We start from the raw sequence: 16,742 nt of genomic DNA, 5'->3' as shown, positions 1-16,742 counted from the left end.
CTGACTGACTGGCTGGTTTACTGGCTGTTACCACAGAGGAACCATGGACTGTAATAGACATTATGAACAGAAAGGAAGAGCTGACTGGCTGGTTTACTGACTGTTACAGAGGAACCATGGACTGTAATAGACATTATGAACAGAAAGGAAGAGCTGACTGACTGGCTGGTTTACTGGCTGTTACCACAGAGGAACCATGGACTGTAATAGACATTATGAACAGAAAGGAAGAGCTGACAGACTGGCTGGTTTACTGGCTGTTACCACAGAGGAACCATGGACTGTAATAGACATTATGAACAGAAAGGAAGAGCTGACTGACTGGCTGGTTTACTGGCTGTTACCACAGAGGAACCATGGACTGTAATAGACATTATGGACAGAAAGGAAGAGCTGACTGACTGGCTGGTTTACTGGCTGTTACCACAGAGGAACCATGGGCTGTAATAGACATTATGAACAGAAAGGAAGAGCTGACTGACTGGCTGGTTTACTGGCTGTTACCACAGAGGAACCATGGACTGTAATAGACATTATGAACAGAAAGGAAGAGCTGACTGACTGGCTGGTTTACTGGCTGTTACCACAGAGGAACCATGGACTGTAATAGACATTATGAACAGAAAGGAAGAGCTGACTGACTGGCTGGTTTACTGGCTGTTACCACAGAGGAACCATGGACTGTAATAGACATTATGAACAGAAAGGAAGAGCTGACTGACTGGCTGGTTTACTGGCTGTTACCACAGAGGAACCAAACCTAGTTCACTACAGGAAGCCATTTGGGATGCAGGTGAGTGTGGAGGGGGTTTGTTCAGTGATGCATCTGTTGTTAAACCTGCTGTTAGACTAACAGGGGTAATGTATAGAGAACTGTGGATTGATTCATAAATACTATGATCTGTTAGGGGTTTTAGTTTAAACTGTAAAAAACTAAAAAACTGTTCCACAAGCGATGCTTCTGTTTTAAAAAAAGAATCTCTTCTTAAACTCTGTTTCTCCACTTATTGGACCAGAGTGGGACAGGACCAGAGTGGGACAGGACCAGAGTGGGACAGGACCAGAGTGGGACACAGCTCATAGACTACTGGCACACAGCTCATAGACACCCATACATACCCCACAAGACATGCCACCAGAGGTCTGTCCTAACGACTGGCACACAGCTCAGACACCCATACATACCCCACAAGACATGCCACCAGAGGTCTGTTTAAACTGACTGGCATACAGCTCAGACACCCATACATACCCCATAAGACATGCCACCAGAGGTCTGTCCTAACGACTGGCACACAGCTCAGACACCCATACATACCCCACAAGACATGCCACCAGAGGTCTGTTTAAACTGACTGGCATACAGCTCAGACACCCATACATACCCCACAAGACATGCCACCAGAGGTCTGTTTAAACTGACTGGCATACAGCTCAGACACCCATACATACCCCACAAGACATGCCACCAGAGGTCTGTTTAAACTACTGGCACACAGCTCAGACACCCATACATACCCCACAAGACATGCCAGCAGAGGTCTGTTTAAACTACTGGCACACAGCTCATAGACACCCATACATACCTCACAAGACATGCCAGCAGAGGTCTGTTTAAACTACTGGCACACAGCTCAGACACCCATACATACCCCACAAGACATGCCAGCAGAGGTCTGTTTAAACTACTGGCACACAGCTCATAGACACCCATACATACCTCACAAGACATGCCAGCAGAGGTCTGTTAAAACTACTGGCACACAGCTCAGACACCCATACATACCCCACAAGACATGCCACCAGAGGTCTGTTTAAACTGACTGGCACACAGCTCATAGACACCCATACATACCCCACAAGACATGCCCACCAGAGGTCTGTCCTAACAACTGGCACACAGCTCAGAGACACCCATACATACCCCACAAGACATGCCCACCAGAGGTCTCTTCACAGTCCCCAAGTCCAGAACAGACTATGGGAGGCGCCACAGTACTACATAGAGCCATGACTACATGGAACTCTAATCCACATCAAGTAACTGATGCAGCAGGAGAATCAGATTTAAAAAACAGATAAAAATACACCTTATGAAACAGCGGGGACTGTGACGAGACACACACAGACACAGGGTAGTCTAGTGGTTAGAGCGTTGGACTAGTAATCGAAAGGTTGCAAGTTCAAATCCCCGAGGTGACAAGGGTACAAATCTGTCGTTCTGCCCCTGAACAAGACAGTTAACCCCACTGTTCCTAGACCGTCATTGAAAATAAGAATTTGTTCTAAACTGACTTGCCTAGTTAAATAAAGGTTCAATAAAATAGTAAACACACATGATCACACACACACAAGCATGGATTTTGTGTTGTCGATGTAGAGTAGTGGACTGAGGGACCACACTCATTCGGTTGGGAAATCTGTTGTGGAATGTTTTACATTTGTTATAACTGCCTTAATTTAGCTGGACCCCAGGAAGAGTAGCTGCTGCCTTGGCAGGAACTAACGGGGATCCATAATAAACCCCAGGAAGAGTAGCTGCTGCCTTGGCAGGAACTAATGGGGCTCCATAATAAACCCCAGGAAGAGTAGCTGCTGTCTTGGCAGGAACTAATGGGGATCCATAATAAACCCCAGGAAGAGTAGCTGCTGCCTTGGCAGGAACTAATGGGGATCCATAATAAACCCCAGGAAGAGTAGCTGCTGCCTTGGCAGGAACTAATGGGGATCCATAATAATCCCCAGGAAGAGTAGCTGCTGCCTTGGCAGGAACTAATGGGGATCCATAATAAACCCCAGGAAGAGTAGCCGCTGCCTTGGCAGGAACTAATGGGGATCCATAATAAACCCCAGGAGTGTAGCTGCTGCCTGGCAGGAACTAATGGGGATCCATAACAAACCCCAAGAACTAACGGGGATCCATAATAAACCCCAGGAAGAGTAGCTGCTGCCTTGGCAGGAACTAATGGGGATCCATAATAAACCCCAGGAAGAGTAGCTGCTGCCTTGGCAGGAACTAATGGGGATGCATAATAAACCCCAGGAAGAGTAGCCGCTGGCTTGGCAGGAACTAATGGGGATCCATAATAAACCACAGGAAGAGTAGCCGCTGCCTTGGCAGGAACTAACGGGGATCCATAATAAACCCCAGGAAGAGTAGCTGCTGCATTGGCAGGAACTAATGGGGGTCCATAATAAACCCCAGGAAGAGTAGCCGCTGCCTTGACAGGAACTAATGGGGATCCATAATAAACCCCAGGAAGAGTAGCCGCTGGCTTGGCAGGAACTAATGGGGATCCATAATAAACCACAGGAAGAGTAGCCGCTGCCTTGGCAGGAACTAATGGGGAACCATAATAAACCCCAGGAAGAGTAGATGCTGCCTTGGCAGGAACTAATGGGGATCCATAATAAACCCCAGGAAGAGTAGCTGCTGCCTTGGCAGGAACTAATGGGGATCCATAATAAACCACAGGAAGAGTAGCCGCTGCCTTGGCAGGAACTAATGGGGAACCATAATAAACCCCAGGAAGAGTAGATGCTGCCTTGGCAGGAACTAACGGGGATCCATAATAAACCCCAGGAAGAGTAGCTGCTGCCTTGGCAGGAACTAATGGGGATCCATAATAAACCCCAGGAAGAGTAGCTGCTGCCTTGAGAGGAACTAATGGGGATCCATAATAAACCCCAGGAAGAGTAGCTGCTGCCTTGGCAGGAACTAATGGGGATCCATAATAAACCCCAGGAAGAGTAGCTGCTGCCTTGACAGGAACTAATGGGGATCCATAATAAACCCCAGGAAGAGTAGCTGCTGTGTTGACAGGAACTAATGGGGATCCATAATAAACCTCAGGAAGAGTAGCTGCTGCCTTGGCAGGAACTAATGGGGGTCCATAATAAACCCCAGGAAGAGTAGCTGCTGCCTCGACAGGAACTAATGGGGATCCATAATAAACACAACAACAACAAAAATAAGAGGAAAAACGATTAAAAACGCTGGATTATACGGTAATTAATGATCAAAACCAGGTCGAATTAATGTTCTCGGGCAAATTGAAAAGGTAATGCCGCGTTCACGTACTGGTAGATACTAGGAAACTCTGAAATGTCCAACTTGCTAACTGGTTGAACGCAGGCAAATGTATAACTAAAACCAGTTAGCGGGTCGGAAATGTCAGAGTTCCGACTAAATAATGTTTTACACACAATAAACTTGTACGTGTTTTGTGTATATATATATATATATACAACTCCCACCCCCTTCAGCTACAAAGACCCCAAACGTCAACGTCAGAACATAACGTCTCCTGCCATTGGCTGTCAATCATACGGACAAATGTATTGGCGTGTTCCTCTGCCCAGGCGTTTCTTCCACCGGCCAGATCTTACAACGCCTCGACAGGTATTTTACGCGTCATCTAAGAACATTTTTATATATATATATATATATATATATATATACACAAAATGTTCTTAGATGTAAAAAATTATAATAAAAAAAGAAAATATATATATATATATATTATTTTTTATTTTTTTGTTGTTAATCTAAGAACATTATATATATATATTTTTTTGTTAATCTAAGAACATTATATATATTTTTTTTTTGTTAATCTAAGAACATTATATATATTTTTTTGTTGTTGTTGTTATTCCTACCTCTGAGGAAGCACAGTTCCCGCTCAGCCCGTCTTGAAAAGATTTAGATGCACTATTGTAAAGTGGTTGTTCCACTGGATATCATAAAATTGAATGACATTTTGTAAAGAAATATTAACAATGTTATCTTAGAATATTATATATATATATATTTTTTTTTATTCTAAGAACATTATATATATATTTTTTTGTTAATCTAAGAATATTATATATATTTTTTTGTTACTCTAAGAACATATATATATTTTTGTTAATCTAAGAACATTATATATATATATATATATATATATATATATATATATATTTTTTTTTGGTTATCTTAGAATATTCTATATATATTTTTTTTTTTTTTATTCTAGGAACATTATATATATATTTTTTTGTTAATCTACGAATATTATTTATATTTTTTGATAATCTAAGAATATTACTTATATATATTTTTGTTAATCTAAGAATATTATATATTTTTTGTTAATTTTAGAATATTATATGTTATAGCAATATTTCAATCGATGACGTGTCACCTAACCATTGGTTGGTTGAAGCACGTAACGTCTGTTTTACGACATCGGTTGCTATGTTACTTTTGGACGTTATATTCTTTTCATGTTGACAGATAATCAAAAACGACAAGATATGGTCGACTAGTCCGGGTAAATAACGTTGTGTTTTTTTTTACCAAATGGATTGGAGTTAGAATTACAATATAGCAGAAGTTGTAGATTGGTGAGTTGTATCCGAACAGCTAAACGCAACAAAAAAATGATAACAACAGCTGTAGCTAGCTATAACGTAATGTGGCTAACTTATGCTAGCTACATAAGCTAACTTAGCTTCTCTTGTTCGTATGCAAACTAAAAAAAGTTTTGTCCCTCTCATGTTGCCCGTTTGGTTAGTTGATGTGCCGCTGTCTTTTCAAAATAACATTACAGCGTTTTATACGTATAGTTGATTTACTGCTGACCAGCTAACCTAGCTAGTTAGTTCCAAAACAAACATTTCAGTGTACGGCGCCCATCCCACCTAACCACACCAGCTGCAATTAAACACTGGGTGAAAGGGAGATAAAACAGAGACTGTAAACATGAACTAACTTTGTAACTACTATCTCTGGCTGAACATATACTAGCTAGCTATCACACACACACACGTCCTCTGTGTTATTTGGAGAATGATTTACACAATAGGATAACAGGATATTTACCTAGTTAGACTAACATTAGCTAGCTATCACACACACGTCCTCTGCGTTATTTGCTGAAGGATTTACACAATAGGAAAACATGATATTTAGCTAGTTAGACTAACATTAGCTAGCTATCACACACACGTCCTCTGTGTTATCTGGAGAAGGATTTCCATAATAGGATAACATGATATTTAGCTAGTTAGACTAAACGACAGTAGCTAACATTAGCTAGCTACGCTATGATTTCATAACTCGAAAGACACGGCTGTTTTTTACGACTTTCTGTCTATAGAAGTGTCTATACAAGTCTTCCCTGTGGCTCAGTTGGTAGAGCATGGTGTGTGCAACGCCAGGGTTGTGGGTTCGATTCCCACGGGGGGGGGCAGTACAAAAAAACAAAAAAAATGTATGAAATGTATGTATTCACTACTGTAAGTCGCTCTGGATAAGAGCGTCTGCTAAATGACTAAATGTAGAAGAAGAGATTGTTAGATATCTTCTATGGCTACAGCGAGTTAGGTTATATCGACCCATTATGTTGATGTGTGTTTATTGTACTAGAAACATTTTGCTTTGGACAACATGTGTCAGGTTGCACCATACTGAGACACGGAGAATAAGTCAATATGGTCCATGGCAGATACAATATGTAGAGAGTTTGGATATTGATATTCTGGTCCCTGGTAGTTGGTTGGTGGTTGTTATATCTGTGCAGGTCCAGGAATATACAGTAGCTGGAATATAATGTGACCTGCACAAATTGAGCTCATCTCGTCTTTAAATAGACTGGGCTTGAATCCTATATGACACCCTTTTCCCTCTATAGTGCACTACTTTTGGCCAGGGCCCATAGCACCCTTTTCCCTATACAGTGCACTACTTTTTGCTAGGGTCCATAGAGAATAGGGTGCCATTTAGGATGAAGTCTTGGGCTCTGTCTAGTGCCAGGGTAGCCAAGGGGACATCCTATGATCTATTTCTGTCTGCCAGGTGCTGCAGGAGATAAATATGACACCAACAGAAAACGGTCACGTAGAGCTGGGAAAGGAAAGTGGGACACAGGCCTGTCAGTCAACACCAGAGATAGGTGACAGGTCTAGGTCCTAGAGAGTGAACCAGTCCTGTCAGTCAACACCAGAGACAGGAGGTGACAGGTCTAGGCCCTAGAGACTGAACCAGTCCTGTCAGTCAACACCAGAGATAGGTGACAGGTCTAGGATCATAGATACTGAACCAGTCCCGTCAGTCAACACCAGAGACAGGACTGGTTCAGTCTCTAGGACCTAGACCTGTCACCTATCTCTGGTGTTGACTGACAGGACTGGTTCAGTCTCTAGGACCTAGACCTGTCACCTATCTCTGGTGTTGACTGACAGGACTGGTTCAGTCTCCAGGGTCTAGACCTGTCACCACCTATCTCTGGTGTTGACTGACAGGACTGGTTCAGTCTCTAGGGCCTAGACCTGTCACCACCTATCTCTGGTGTTGACTGACAGGACTGGTTCAGTCTCCAGGGTCTAGACCTGTCACCTATCTCTGGTGTTGACTGACAGGACTGGTTCAGTCTCTAGGGCCTAGACCTGTCACCACCCATCTCTGGTGTTGACTGACAGGACTGGTTCAGTCTCCAGGGTCTAGGCCTGTCACCACCTATCTCTGGTGTTGACTGACGGGACTGGTTGTCTCTAGGGCCTAGACCTGTCACCACCTATCTCTGGTGTTGACTGACAGGACTGGTTCAGTCTCTATGACCTCGACCTGTCACCTACAGTGAGGGGAAAAAAGTATTTGATCCCCTGCTGATTTTGTACATTTGCCCACTGACAAAGAAACGATCAGCCTATAATTTTAATGGTAGGTTTATTTGAACAGTAAGAGACAGAATAACAACAACAAAAATCCAGAAAAATACATGTCAAAAATGTTATAAATTGATTTGCATTTTAAAAGAGGTAAATAAGTATTTTCCCTCTGGTTGCACATGTGGCATGCTGGTAGAAATGAGGTAAAACGGGATTTAAAAGTTTGCCTGCATTATAGTCCCCGGCCACTAGGAGCGCAGCTTCTAGTGTCCATTGCTTGTGTTTCTTGGCCCAAGCGAGTCTCTTCTTCTTATTGGTGTCCTTTAGTAGTGGTTTCTTTGCAGAAATTCGACCATGAAGGCCTGATTCACACAGTCTCCTCTGAACAGTTGATGTTGAGATGTGTCTGTTACTTGAACTCTGTGAAGCATTTATTTGGGCTGCAAGTTCTGAAGCTGGTAACTCTGAGCTTATCTTCTGCAGCAGAGGGAACTCTGGGTCTTCCTTTCCTGTGGTGGTCCTCATGAGAGCCAGTTTCATCATAGGGCTTGATGGTTTTTGCGACTGCAGTTGAAGAAACTTTTAAAGTTCTTGCCATTTTTCAGATTGACTGACCTTCATGTCTTAAAGTAATGATGGACTGTAGTTTCTCTTTGCTGATTTGAGCTGTTCTTGCCATAATATGGACTTGGTCTTTTACCAAATAGGGTTATCTTCTGTATACCAACCCTACCTTGTCACAACACAACTGATTGGCTCAAACGCATTTAAGAAGGAAAGAAATTCCACATTTATTAACCTCTATGGGCTAGGTGGGACGCTAGCGTCCCCCGTGGTGCACTCCATCAACAGCAGGTGCATTTCAAGAGCGGCAAATTTGAATCCAAATAAATGTCAAAATTCAAATTTTTCAAACATACAACTATTTTACACCCTTTGAAAGATAAACATCTCCTTAATCTAACCACGTTTTACGATTTCAAAAAGGTTTTACGGCGAAAGCATAAATTTAGAGTATGTTAGGACAGTACATTTACAAGAGTTGTGTGTAATGTTTTGTCAATTCAAAGACAGGGTCACCAAAACCATAAAACCAGCTAAAATGATGCACTAACCTTTTACAATCTCCATCAGATGACACTCCTAGGACATTATGTTAGACAATGCATGCATTTTTAGTTCTATCAAGTTCATATTTATATCCAAAAACAGCGTTTTACTATGGCATTGATGTTGAGGAAATCGTTTCCCTCCAATAACCGGCAGTCAAGTCAGCATCACAAATTAAATAATTAAAATTAGAAAACATTGGTAAAATATTATATTGTCATTTAAAGAATTATAGATTTACATCTCTTGAACGCAATCAACTTGCCAGATTTAAAAATAACCTTACTGGGAAATCACACTTTGCAATAATCCGAGCACTGCGCCCAGAAAAATACGCGTTGCGATACAGACTAGTCGTCATGTTGGGGAGATCTAAAATCGAAAATACTATGTAAATAATCCATTACCTTTGATTCTCTTCATCAGATGTCACTTCCAGGTATCACAGGTCCATAACGAATGTAGTTTTGTTCAAAAAAGCTCATCATTTATGTCCAAAAATCTCCGTCTTGTTAGCACATGATCTAAGCCCGCCGGACTTCACTTCATGAACGAGGGGAAAAAATATATTTACGTTCGTTCAAACATGTCAAACGTTGTATAGCATAAATCATTAGGGCCTTTTTTAACCAGAACATGAATAATATTCAAGGTGGACGAATGCATACTCTTTTATAACGTATTGGAACGAGGGTACCCAACATGAACTCGCGCGCCAGGTGTCTAATGGGCCATCATCGTTCCATGGCTCGTGTTCGGTCAGATCTCCCTCCAGAAGACTCAAAACACTTTGTAAAGGCTGGTGACATCTAGTGGAAGCAATAGGAAGTGCCAAAATATTCCTCAGCCCCTGTGTTTTTCAATGGCATAGGTTTAAAGGTAATACAACACATCAGGTATCCACTTCCTGTCAGAAAATGTCTCAGGGTTTTGCCTGCCAAATGAGTTCTGTTATACTCACAGACACCATTCAAACAGTTTTAGAAACTTTAGAGTGTTTTCTATCCATATATAATAAGTATATGCATATTCTAGTTACTGGGTAGGATTAGTAACCAGATTAAATCGGGTACATTTGTTTTATCCAGCCGTGCAAATACTGCCCCCTAGCCCTAACAGGTTAACATTTAACAAGGCACACCTGTTAATTGAAATGAATTCCAGGTGACTATCTCATTAAGCTGGTTGAGAGAATGCCAAGAGTGGTGCAAAGCTGTCATCAATCAAGAAAAACCCTTGAATGAGCAAGTGTGTCCCAAAAACGTTTGACTGGTACTGTATATTTCATATACATTCGGAGAAACCCTCCTAACAGCCTACCCGACCGCTCGGAGGAGTCCGCATGGTCCTAAAGCCCCCCGTTGCCTCGTTTTGTATCACATTCCAATTATGAAACTGGGGGGAGGGGGACATAAAAATGCAATTTCAGAATGTGGGGGGGGGGAACATGTGAAAGTTACACCCCTGTTTATACATATATCCCTCTACAGAAAAGGAAAGTCATCTCTCACTCTCTGTTTCTTGTTTCTATCAGGTGTCTCTGTGGGACAGGAAGTGATGGACTTCCGGTGGGGGAGGAGCCGGGGCGAGGAGGGCATCGCCGTGGTGATAAACTTCCTGCTGGCTAATGCCCGATTGGTCCTGGGAGTGGGAGGGGCAGCGGTGCTGGGCATCGCTACGTTGGCTGTCAAGAGGGTGAGAGAGAGAATTTTGTCTTGACTGGAAAAAATATATAAAAAATAATCAACTCGCATCATAATTACTCATTACCGTTTTTTGTAGGTCATTTAAGTCAGTCACAATTTACCCACAATGCGTCACTTATTTTATGCGCTCGAACAGGGCCTGTGTGTGTATGTGACAGAGCGTATGTGTGTGTGTGTGCATTTAAACAATGGATTTTTGTTTTATTGGTGTGAATATCTGAACGATGGTAGTTCAGGTGTATAATGGTGTGTATATCTGAACGATGGTAGTCCAGGTGTATAATGGTGTGTATATCTGAACGATGGTAGTTCAGGTGTATAATGGTGTGTATATCTGAACGATGGTAGTTCAGGTGTATAATGGTGTGTCTACGATCTGATGGTAGTTTAGGTGTATAATGGTGTATATCTGAACGATGGTAGTTCAGGTGTATAATGGTGTGTCTATCTGAACGATGGTAGTTCAGGTGTATAATGGTGTGTCTATCTGAACGATGGTAGTTTAGGTGTATAATGGTGTGTATCTGAACGATAGTAGTCCAGGTGTATAATGTATATCTGAACGATGGTAGTCCAGGTGTATAATGGTGTGTGTGTATCTGTAGTTGATAGAACGCGCCGGCCGGGCGGCGGACGACGAGAAGGTGGAACAGAAGATGTCGGAGAGCTGGGAGGAGCTTAGCTTAGTCTCCGCCTCCCCCAAGTCCATAAGGAAGGGGCTGGAGGGTGTTGTCATGAAACACGTCGCCAAGGCAACCAAGCCACAGAAAGGTACAGGACACTGATTACCACACCGCTAATGATCCAGAAAGGTACAGGACACTGATAACCACACCGCTAATGATCCAGAAAGGTACAGGACACTGAATTACCACACCGCTAATGATCCAGAAAGGTACAGGACACTGAATTACCACACCGCTAATGATCCAGAAAGGTACAGGACACTGAATTACCACACCGCTAATGATCCAGAAAGGTACAGGACACTGAATTACCACACCGCTAATGATCCAGAAAGGTACAGGACACTGAATTACCACACCGCTAATGATCCAGAAAGGTACAGGACACTGAATTACCACACCGCTAATGATCCAGAAAGGTACAGGACACTGAATTACCACACCGCTAATGATCCAGAAAGGTACAGGACACTGATTACCACACCGCTAATGATCCAGAAAGGTACAAGACACTGATTACCACACTGCTAATGATCCAGAAAGGTACAAGACACTGATTACCACACTTTCTCACCCCATCCTCTCTCTCCTCTCCTCTCCTCTCTTTCTCACCCCATCCTCTCTCCTCTCCTCTCTTTCTCACCCCATCCTCTCTCCTCTCCTCTCTTTCTCACCCCATCCTCTCTCCTCTCCTCTCTTTCTCACCCCATCCTCTCTCCTCTCCTCTCTTTCTCACCCCATCCTCTCTCCTCTCCTCTCTTTCTCACCCCATCCTCTCTCCTCTCCTCTCTTTCTCACCCCATCCTCTCTCCTCTCTTTCTCACCCCATCCTCTCTCCTCTCTTTCTCACCCCATCCTCTCTCCTCTCTTTCTCACCCCATCCTCTCTCCTCTCTTTCTCACCCCATCCTCTCTCCTCTCTTTCTCACCCCATCCTCTCTCCTCTCTTTCTCACCCCATCCTCTCTCCTCTCTTTCTCACCCCATCCTCTCTCCTCTCTTTCTCACCCCATCCTCTCTTCTCTCTTTCTCACCCCATCCTCTCTTCTCTCTTTATCACACCATCCTCTCTCCTCTCCCTCACCCCATCCTCTCTCCTCTCCCTCACCCCATCCTCTCTCCTCTCTTTCTCACCCCGTCCTCTCTCCTCTCTTTCTCACCCCGTCCTCTCTCCTCTCTTTCTCACCCCGTCCTCTCTCCTCTCTTTCTCACCCCGTCCTCTCTCCTCTCTTTCTCACCCCCCTCTCTCTCCTCTCTTTCTCACCCCGTCTTCTCTCCTCTCTTTCTCACCCCGTCTTCTCTCCTCTCTTTCTCACCCCGTCTTCTCTCCTCTCTTTCTCACCCCGTCCTCTCTCCTCTCTTTCTCACCCCGTCCTCTCTTTCTCACCCCGTCCTCTCTTTCTCACCCCGTTCCTCTCTTTCTCACCCCGTCCTCTCTCCTCTCCTCTCTTTCTCACCCCGTCCTCTCTCCTCTCCTCTCTTTCTCACCCCGTCCTCTCTCCTCTCTTTCTCACCCCGTCCTCTCTCTCTCTCTCTCTCCTCTCTTTCTCACCCCGTCTTCTCTCCTCTCTTTTCACCCCGTCTTCTCTCTCTCTTTCTCACCCCGTCTTCTCTCCTCTCTTTCTCACCCCGTCCTCTCTTTCTCACCCCCGTCCTCTCTTTCTCACCTCCTCTCTTTCTCACCCCGTCCTCTCTCCTCTCCTCTCTTTCCCACCCGTCCTCTCTCCTCTCCTCTCTTTCTCACCCCGTCCTCTCTCTCTCTCTCTCCCCCGTCTCTCTCTCACTCCCTCTCGTCCCTCTCCTCTCTCCTCTCCGCTCTTTCTCACCCCGTCCTCTCTCCTCTCCTCTCTTTCTCACCCCGTCCTCTCTCCTCTCCTCTCTTTCTCACCCCGTCCTCTCTCCTCTCCGCTCTTTCTCACCCCGTCCTCTCTCCTCTCCGCTCTTTCTCACCCCGTCCTCTCTCCTCTCCGCTCTTTCTCACCCCGTCCCTCTCTCTCCTCTCCGCTCTTTCTCACCCCGTCCTCTCTCTCCTCTCCGCTCTTTCTCACCCCGTCCTCTCTCTCCTCTCCGCTCTTTCTCACCCCGTCCTCTCTCTTCTCTCCGCTCTTTCTCACCCCGTCCTCTCTCTCCTCTCCGCTCTTTCTCACCCCGTCCTCTCTCTCCTCTCCGCTCTTTCTCACCCCGTCCTCTCTCCTCTCCGCTCTTTCTCACCCCGTCCTCTCTCCTCTCCGCTCTTTCTCACCCCGTCCTCTCTCTCACCTCATCCTCTCTCCTCTCCTCTCTTTCTCACCCCGTCCTCTCTCCTCTCCTCTCTTTCTCACCCCGTCCTCTCTCTCACCTCATCCTCTCTCCTCTCCTCTCTTTCTCACCCCGTCCTCTCTCCTCTCCTCTCTTTCTCACCCCGTCCTCTCTCCTCTCCTCTCTTTCTCACCCCGTCCTCTCTCTCCTCTCTTTCTAGCTGACCTGTGCCAGCCCCAGCAGCAGAAGTCTAGTCTGGACGAGAAGCCTGTCAAAGCATCAGAGTCCCAGAGACCCAAGAGCCTACAGCTGTCTCTTACCTTGCAGGTATGACCCTTGACCTCTAGCCAAGAGTCTACAGCTGTCTCTCACTTTGCAGGTATGACCCCTGACCTCTAGCCAAGAGTCTACAGCTGTCTCTCACCTTGCAGGTATGACCCTTGACCTCTAAGCCAGGATTCTACAGTGGCGTTCCTGACTGCATTGCATTGCATCAACGTGACTGCGTGCGATCTGATCGTGTCTCTTTCAGCATGGTACTTGCAACGTCAGGGATCCGTGGGTTCGATTCCTGCTGAGGACAACCCTTTCGAAAACCCATTTTCCCCACATTACATTATACAGCCTTATTCTAAAAGTTATGAAATAAAAAAAATGTGAAGGTATATAAGTTATTTCTGTTTTTCATTTTGAATATATTTGTAAAAATTCCCCCCAAAAAACTGTTTTTCTTTGTCGTTATGAGGTACTGTGATGTCATTATGGGGTATTGTGATGTCATTATGGGGTATTGTGATGTCATTATGGGGTATTGTGTGTAGATTGATGAGGGGAAACAATTTAATCCATTTTAGAATAAGGCTGTAACGTAACAAAATGTGGGAAAAAAGGGGAAGGGGTCTGAATACTTTTCCGAATGCCGTGTATTTTATGCTGTACGATATGATGTGGTTCGCTGGTATGTTAAGTACCGATCCAGACGCTGGTCTGTAGTCTGGTAGGAACACCATTCTAACACCTGGGTCACCGACCTGCCGGTTTTCATCCCACTGGTCCATCTTCAAGGCATTCCTAGTGGATCACCAAACATTTCTGGAGAGAAGATGACGCCCTAAGCTCCTAATTATTTAATTAGTATGTTGGCGTCAGGTGCACTTCATGAGAAGCCCTGTTGGCTACCAGAGATATCTGACCACTAACCTCTCTCTCTCTGTAGGACCGTCTCCATCAGTATTATTCTATCAGAGCAGCTATTACCCCAGAGGTCGTCCACAGAGCTGAGAGTCTCGCTCTCGATATCTGTATAGAGGTACAAGGCTTCCTGCACACCACGAACCCTGACATGCCTCTGGGAGAGATGTCACTGGGAGGATCCCTCCTCGACGACCTGCAGGTACCACGCACTGAATCGCACGCGCACGCTGAATCGCACGCACCGAATCTCACACACACACTGAATCGCACACGCACTGAATCACACACTCACTGAATCGCACACGCGCTGAATCACACACCCTGAATCGCACGCACCGAATCGCACTGAATCACACACTCACTGAATCGCACACGCGCTGAATCACACACCCTGAATCGCACGCACCGAATCACACTGAATCACACACACACTGAATCGCACGCACCGAATCACACTGAATCACACACACACTGAATCACACGCACCGAATCACACTGAATCACACACACACTGAATCGCACACGCGCACTGAATCGCACACGCGCACTGAATCGCGCACGCGCACTGAATCGCGCACGCGCACTGAATCGCGCACGCGCACTGAATCGCGCACGCGCACTGGATCGCGCACGCGCACTGGATCGCGCACGCGCACTGAATCGCGCACGCGCCCTGAATCGCGCGCAGACGCACTGAATCGCGCGCACGCGACGCACTGAATCGCGCACGCGCACTGAATCGCGCACGCGCACTGAATCGCGCACGCGCCTGAATCGCGCACGCGCCCTGAATCGCGCACGCGCCCTGAATCGCGCACGCGCACTGAATCGCGCACGCGCCCTGAATCGCGCACGCACCCTGAATCGTCGCGCACGCACCCTGAATCGTCGCGCACGCACCCTGAATCGTCGCGCACGCACCCTTAATCGCGCACGCACCCTGAATCGCGCACACAATAAGTGTTCATGGACTAACTTAAGTCACTCTTTATTTAAGAGTGTCTTTCTAAATGGCCGGCATTACAAGCTAGTCAGGTGGAGATGAAGCTAGTCGTGTTGTGCTGGTGGTGATGAAGCTAGTCGTGTGTCTGGTGATGAAGCTAGTAGTGTGGTGGTGATGAAGAAAGTCGTGTGGTGATGAAGCTAGTCGTGACGGTGGGGGTGAAGCTGGTCGTGACGGTGGGGGGGTGAAGCTGGTCGTGACGGTGGGGGTGAAGCTGGTCGTGACGGTGGGGGTGAAGCTAGTCGTGCGGGTGGTGGTGAAGCTAGTCGTGCGGGTGGTGGTGAAGCTAGTCGTGGTGGTGAAGCTAGTCGTGTGTGTCTAGGTGGTGAGAGCGGACCACGCCTGCCTGCTGGTCCCCCTCCAGCTGGAACCCAGCCTGTGGAGACTGATCCCTGGGGAGGAGACCCTCCTAACGCACCCTCTGCACTGGATGGTCCGACGCGTCAACCTGGAATACTTCCCTCGAGGACGCAGCTACTGGGACAGGTAAACAAACGCCCTTTACATATCGGCTACCCTGATAAGTATCCAGGGGGGTATTTAAATCTGTTCTACCCTGATAAGTATCCAGGGGGGTATTTAAATCTGTTCTACCCTGATCAGTATCCAGGAGGGTATTTAAATCAGTTCTACCCTGATCAGTATCCAGGGGGGTATTTAAATCTGTTCTACCCTGATCAGTATCCAGGGGGGTATTTAAATCTGTTCTACCCTGATCAGTATCCAGGGGGGTATTTAAATCTGTTCTACCTTGATCAGTATCCATAGTCTAGACCGGGGGGGTATTTCAATCTGTTCTACCCTGATAGGTATCCAGGGGGGTATTTAAATCTGTTCTACCCTGATAAGTATCCAGGGGGGTATTTAAATCTGTTCTACCCTGATCAGTATCCAGGGGGTATTTTAATCTGTTCTACCCTGATCAGTATCCAGGGGGGGTATTTAAATCTGTTCTACCCTGATAAGTATCCAGGGGGGTATTTAAATCAGTTCTACCTTGATCAGTATCCATATTGTCTAGACCGGGGGGGGGTATTTAAATCTGTTCTACCCTGATCAGTATCCAGGGGGGTTTTAAATCTGTTCTACCCTGATCAGTATCCAGGGGGGTATTTAAATCTGTTCTACCCTGATCAGTATCCAGGGGGGTA

At 45.6% G+C, this 16,742-nt stretch overlaps 1 protein-coding gene across 2 annotated transcripts in view; it reads left to right on the top strand.

Moving 5' to 3' along the window:
* Positions 1–5,210: 5,210 nt before the first annotated feature.
* The window catches only part of LOC106595215 (mitochondrial dynamics protein MID51), a 24,250-nt gene continuing 12,718 nt past the window's right edge, over positions 5,211–16,742 (top strand). The window contains exons 1-6 of one of the 2 annotated variants that reach the window (XM_045690481.1): positions 5,211–5,318; positions 10,301–10,461; positions 11,078–11,243; positions 13,615–13,721; positions 14,611–14,787; positions 15,914–16,077. In XM_045690481.1, coding sequence (XP_045546437.1) covers positions 10,324–10,461; positions 11,078–11,243; positions 13,615–13,721; positions 14,611–14,787; positions 15,914–16,077 — 752 coding nt within the window. In that variant the 5' untranslated portion in view covers positions 5,211–5,318; positions 10,301–10,323. Of the gene's footprint in view, positions 5,392–10,300; positions 10,462–11,077; positions 11,244–13,614; positions 13,722–14,610; positions 14,788–15,913; positions 16,078–16,742 lie in introns of both variants that reach the window. The other variant, XM_045690482.1, reaches the window with a different exon arrangement.

Source organism: Salmo salar, chromosome ssa12, assembly GCF_905237065.1.
Source record: "Salmo salar chromosome ssa12, Ssal_v3.1, whole genome shotgun sequence".
Taxonomy (NCBI): domain Eukaryota; kingdom Metazoa; phylum Chordata; class Actinopteri; order Salmoniformes; family Salmonidae; genus Salmo; species Salmo salar.
Note: the sequence above shows the minus strand (reverse complement) of the source record. Positions and strands in the feature narration are given on the sequence as shown.